This window comes from Rhinolophus ferrumequinum, chromosome 2, assembly GCF_004115265.2.
Source record: "Rhinolophus ferrumequinum isolate MPI-CBG mRhiFer1 chromosome 2, mRhiFer1_v1.p, whole genome shotgun sequence".
NCBI lineage: Eukaryota > Metazoa > Chordata > Mammalia > Chiroptera > Rhinolophidae > Rhinolophus > Rhinolophus ferrumequinum.
Window position 1 is genome coordinate 73,722,479 of NC_046285.1, and position 6,000 is coordinate 73,728,478.

The window sequence follows — 6,000 nt, forward strand, 5'->3', positions numbered from 1 at the left end:
AGTGATTAGGAACAGGGCTCTGGAATTGGACAGAATGGGTCCAAAGCCCATCCCACCACTTCTCAGCTATGAGGCTTCAGGCAAGTTACTTAAACTCTTTCTGCCTCAGTGTCCTCATCTGAAAAATAGAGGTAATAGTATTGTCTACCTCATAGGACTGTTGTTAGGGTTAAAGATATTAGTCAACACAAACTGCTGAAATTAGTGCCTTGTCCATAGAGAGTGACCACAGCCTCCTCTGGTTCACTTTTTGCTCCTTTGTTGCTGATCTCACAAGAAAGAAAAATATTTTTGAACTAACTTATGCTAACGAGTAAACGACAGAGCACAGGCCATGCGTAAATCATTTGTACATTTAAAAGTGAACTGTTATTAGCCCCAGACATCTCTAACTAGATCAATTTCAGGCTTTATCATAAGAAAAGTGAAAAAGGAAATCAAAACAAAAAAAAAAAACAAATTCCAACATGGTGTGTGGTACAAGAAACAACTTTGTCAATCCCTTTCACAATTCTGGATTATTATAGCTTCTTGCCTTTTTCTATTAATACTTCTAAATGTATAAATTCTTCAAAAATCTAAATTTCTACCACTCTGACCAGAAGTCCCTACATCAGTGACAGAAGATTGAGATGAAACACAGGTGTGTTAGGAGTATGGTTGGGGTGGATAAAGAGTGTAATATCAGGCATATTTTGGATTTATATGTCAAACTACCTGTATTGGATACCTGCGTTAGGGAATGATGTGAGATGTCCTAACTGCTTTAGGATACTGCTGAGTCACAAAGTGGTCACACCTTTTTAGCACTCCCTCACCCAACCCCCGATCCCGCCCCAAGTATCTCAAGTTCCAGGAGCTTAAGCTACTGGATCTGCCTTTATGCACTTCTGCCTGCATGGTATCTGCAACACGTCTATGTTTACTACTTTTCATCATGTTGTATGCAATAATTATGAAAGTGTTTATAAGAGAGCATTACAAAGGATACACTTTAATAGAGTGTGTTATACAGCCAGTGATGTTCCTTTGATGTCTTAACGATCTGGAGTAGAGTTTATTTCCTTCTATTTAATCCTTCAGAAAACATTTGCAGAGTACCATTAACATAAGTAAACTCTTCAATATCCCTTTATCAAAATGCCATCACCAGTTACAACACTCTAATTCATAATGCACTTGCCAAGGATAGCTTTCTCCATTCCACAATTCCCAGTTTAAGCCTAGTCCGTCATTTTCATATTTAAACACCTACAGCCATGAGAGAGTAAAATCATTTCTTATGAAGAGTCTCAATGAAGAGGAGAGAAATCAGATCTTCTTTGTGAGGAACTATCTTCCCATTGCAGGAAAATTAGCATCCCAGTCCCCTTCCATACCCAGCACCAAAAAGCAATAGAACCTTGTAGTTTTTACAATATTCAAAAAAACAACTACAGGGTTTCTTAATACTTACTAGGTAGAAGGTACCAGTCCCACTCCCATTGAGAAGCCCTGACAGTGATTTTAAAAAAGCTTCTTAAAACAGAAGCTGGGCCCGGGTGTTCTGAGATAGATGAACCATATTTGTTAAGAATTCCAGCACTGGAATTCAAACAACCTGGATCCAAATCTGGTGAATTTGTGGAGTGTGAACTTAACCTTACTATGTTTCTTTCTTCATTATAAGTGGAGATGATAATTGTGCCTACCTCATAGGGCTTTTTTTTTTTTTCAGGATAAAATGAAATAATAAAGTAGTGAGAAATTGATCTATAAATTCAAGCAGGTGAAGTATTAACTGTGATTTTCAATGTTACAACTTACATAGTAGGCACTTAGTCACTCTTTGTGGACTACTGATTTTATGAATCTGTCTAACCTTAGTTATACAAAGTTTCCTAAATGTAATAAGACAAGGGCATTAGACAGATCAATTATCATTAAAGTTGGAGTATCCATATGTTATACATTTTTTTGCTTCATTAATAAAATGTCCTTTGCAAATGAGCTTACCTGTGGAGGAATGTACCATAAATACAATGTATTAAATTTAGGCTGACCTTTATTTAGCCGCACAATCATTTCCTCTTTTCAGTTGTCACCCTGGTTCTAAAATCTGCTGAAGTATAAGATCAGCTACATAAAACTTTTAACTGTGTTAATGACCTATAAGTGCCACTCAGTCAGTTGATGCGTTCCTATTAGTGGTCCTCACCTCATTAGAAGCCTGCTCTCACTGATAATGGACCTCAGAGGTCAATAAAAATCTTAGGAAGAACTCTCTTTAATTTAATAGATGGGCAGGTGTGTGGAAGCCAAGTGCTGTACACATGGTTGTATTCCACATACCTATAACAATTGCAAAGGCATCTGCAGAAACCTACCACTAAATCTCAACGTGGTTCCTGCTGAAGAAACCATTAATTCTAATACAAGGGAGGACGACAGACAAATTTGATTGGATTTTTTCCCATCCAGATTTCAGAAAGTACTAAGAGTCATCAGAGTGATCTCAATAACTCCTCCCAAAAGAGCCTCTCTATTAAACACCCAAGAATTTATATTGATTTTAATATCCAATCTCATCTCACCTGATGAATAAATGAGCTGCCAGTAGCAGTGTCCTTTAATAAAAATGCAATGTCATCCTTCCATTCTTTTCAACGAAAGTATCGATATTGAAACCTGAGATCAAACAGTTAAGCAATGTAAAAAGTCATGTGATAGTTCTCTTATTTCTCAGTGCTGCCCAAAGAGATTATTTGATCTTGTGTGCATGGGTGACCCTGTGGCTAAGTAATAAGCCAACCCAGGGTCCACTTTAATGAGGGCACTTGTAAAGGTAAGACCTGGCTAGCCAGCAAGCTTGCTAAAAAAGCAGTTTCTAAGAAACGAAGGTTTATGCAAGCACAAGCTATCTAAAGCAAGATATGTTTTCTGAGATAAATGGGAGAGGAAAAGTCTAAATCAACCTTCTCCTCAAAATAAACAAGACACATCTTATCAATGCAAGAGAAATCACCTACTCAGAACTCCATGCATTTCTGCCAAATATGTATTTACAAACTGTGTAGGCAAGAAGTTCTGTGATGCCACAAACACCCTGGCCACGTCTCAAGATTTATAGTTAATGACATTTGCAGTAACCAGGTAGCAAACTGAATCTCACTTGAGAATGATGAAATATGGAAATAGAATGAATACCCAAAGAGTATTTTCTTACAAGAAGAAGTAAAGCCCTGGAAAGGTATATAGATGGCTTTGTGCACTTATCTAAACCATTTCTCTATTATAAAATATTCACATTTCAGGAAATCAAAGAAGTAGCAAAGTAGCCAAGATGTTTAAATGTTCAAAATAGTCAGGTGCCTGTTCATAACCGCTCAAGAGCAGAAAGGAAACGCAGAGTAGCTCTGCCTTCCCGCAGACAGTTGGATAATGATCCCCCCTGATGCTACAGAATCCAGGGAAAACTTCTCCAGCCAGGCAATCTAGTCAAGACTCGGACTTCCCCCGAGCTTCTCACTATGCTTGACACCGTGACCAAGAATTAATATCTCCTTGCCTTCATCACTTGTAATCTGGAAATTAAACTAGGCCGCATCTTCAGAAGATATGTTTCAGTCATCTTTCTACTCTTTAGTTCTTTCCTAACAAGGCTAGCGTCTAAGTGGCCGCACACTTAGTCGTGGACATATTGGTCGCCTCAGCTCTTCGCTCCCACAGATGAGTCTGAACTGGGGCTCGCCTCTCATCAAACCTGTGGAATAATCCACTCCTTCGGACTCGACGATACTTCTCAAAAAAAAAAAAAAATGTACAGGAACTCACCGGTTTCTAGAAAGAACATGTAAAGAAATTCGCTATTCACCATGGTTTCACTTAAAACCCTTTCAGAAAGTGGAATTTAGCTAAATCATTAGCCAATTACTCCTCCAAACACAAAATTAACTGAAACACACACACACACACACACACACACACACGCACGCACGCACACACACACTACCAAATCTGGAGGAAAATTTTGTCAGGCGCTGAGAAAGTATCAATCAGGTGGAAAACACACAGCCCCCAAACCCGATGAAACACTGTGGACCGCGTTCCCGCTGCAGTCCGCCTGGGACAGCTCGCAGACCCCACCCAGGGACTTTGGACAGCTCATGGCCTCCATCCCTTCCCAGAGGGAACAGGTCTGTCCCCAGCGTTGGCAGTGGGTCAGGGATGGGGAGCCGGCACCAACCGGCCTGCTCTCCCCCATGCGTCCAGGAGTGTGCGGGCACCACTTACATGTCCGGCCGGAGCTGCAGGGCGCTGCCTGGCGGCCAGCTAGCGGCCACCCAGGCACAGAAGCACCAGAGCCACAGTCGCCAGGTCATCTCCTCCGGGCAGAGAGGCTCCAGCCACCACCCAGGCTGCACGCCGCGCGCCTCTAGCGCTCGGCAAGTCCGAGCCCGCCGCAGAAGTTGGGCTCGCCGGGCAGAAGTTGGAGTGCGGGGCTTGCAAGACTGGCGAGGTGCGTCTCGCAGCGGAGGGCGCGGCGGCAGCTCGGCCCCACGGGGTGTCACACACTACTGGGAGCGCCAGAGGAGCGGCCCGGCGAGCCCCCAGGCGCTGTGACCGCCAAGATGCGCGCCCCTGCTCTGCCGGGAGCGACTGGAACCAAGCGAGCCCTGCGGCCCCGAAACCCCCGCAGCCCCGGTGCCATGGAAACGCGCTGGCAGCCCTCCCGCCCCGACCCCTCCAGAGCGCTTAAAGAGACAGCCCCGCCGCCACCAAGGGCTCGTAGCGCTGCTGGGCGTCGCCCACACCCGTGTCCTCCTCACCCCTCACCTCCACCCAGAGATGCCCCCGAGCAGCAAGGCGCGGGCGGGGGCTGGACCCTCGGGGTTGGAGAGGCAGCCGAGATACAAAATCAGCAGCTTCTCTCAATACTTCCGACTAACTCTGCTCCCCACCTCTTCCTACCCACCCACCACCCAACACACACACACCCAAACCCCCTAAAGAGGCGAAGCAGCAATGACTTTTCCCCTTGTACACCAACCTGCTCAGAACCAAACCAGCTGTGCATCTGCCACAAGCAGAGACCAAAAGAAAGCTGACTTTTGATTCTCCCGTTCCGCTCGCTTCCACCGAGGGGCTCGGGAGTCCTTCAGAACACAGACTGGGGGAGGTGTGTTTGAAGTGGGAACCAAACGCAGTTGATTGAGTCAAATCTCCTGCCAAATCGACAGTTGCAGGACACATCATGGGCTCATCCAGAAACCCTCGTGACTCAAAATGGGATAATCTCCCTTCATTTTATTTGGCCAGCATCTCACCCCTTTCAGCACCAGAGTTATATATAAGGAGGAGCCAACTCTTTTACAAACCTACTCCCTCCTTTCCTTCAAACCAGCTCCTCTTTCCCCAAATTTACGGAGGCAGCCAGTTGCAAGCCCCCAAGGCCTTTCCAGAAGGGTATAGCGTCTGCTCGGAATGGGAAGCTCGGGTTGCGGCGCTGGCCCGACTGCCTGGGACGCATAGCCAAGCGCAGGGCAGTCGCCAGCAGCTCTGGCCTGAGGCTATGCCTCTGCCCGGCGCCAGCTGCTGCCTGGAAGGCCACAAACCTCTGGAGAGTGTTTCCTGAAAATAAAAATCTATGGCATATCGTGCCCTCCAACAAGGACGTCTCAGGCATAATCTGCAGTTTAGCCCGGTAGAAAATGGATCGATCTGCAGTGGGACAACTTTTTGCTTTGATTCCCAAACTTACCCAAAGTGGCTCTTCAATGACTCGTCCATAGTCTGATAGTACTTAAAGTGGTACCACCTGATTTCCTCAGTCTGAGGAGCCCTAAAATGATCTTCCCCAAAGGTCTTTTGGGCTCCCTTTTGCCCTTGGTAGTTGGATTAACCATATGGCTCTTAGTTTGTCTTCTGAGCCTTTGTTCTCCCTTCTATTTTTTCCCCCTGCTTTTTCTGCAACTAAAGAAGTAATTGGACACATACAGGAGGAACTGAGGAGCAAACATA

At 45.0% G+C, this 6,000-nt stretch overlaps 1 protein-coding gene across 1 annotated transcript in view; it reads right to left on the minus strand.

Annotated features, from left to right (window-relative positions):
• LOC117036907 (EGF-like and EMI domain-containing protein 1) overlaps positions 1-4,528 on the minus strand; it is a 567,893-nt gene extending 563,365 nt beyond the window's left edge. The window contains exon 1 of the mRNA XM_033132361.1: positions 4,273-4,528. Within this exon, the coding sequence (XP_032988252.1) occupies positions 4,273-4,361 (89 nt within the window). The 5' untranslated portion in view covers positions 4,362-4,528. The remainder of the gene's footprint in view (positions 1-4,272) is intronic.
• Positions 4,529-6,000: the final 1,472 nt, after the last annotated feature.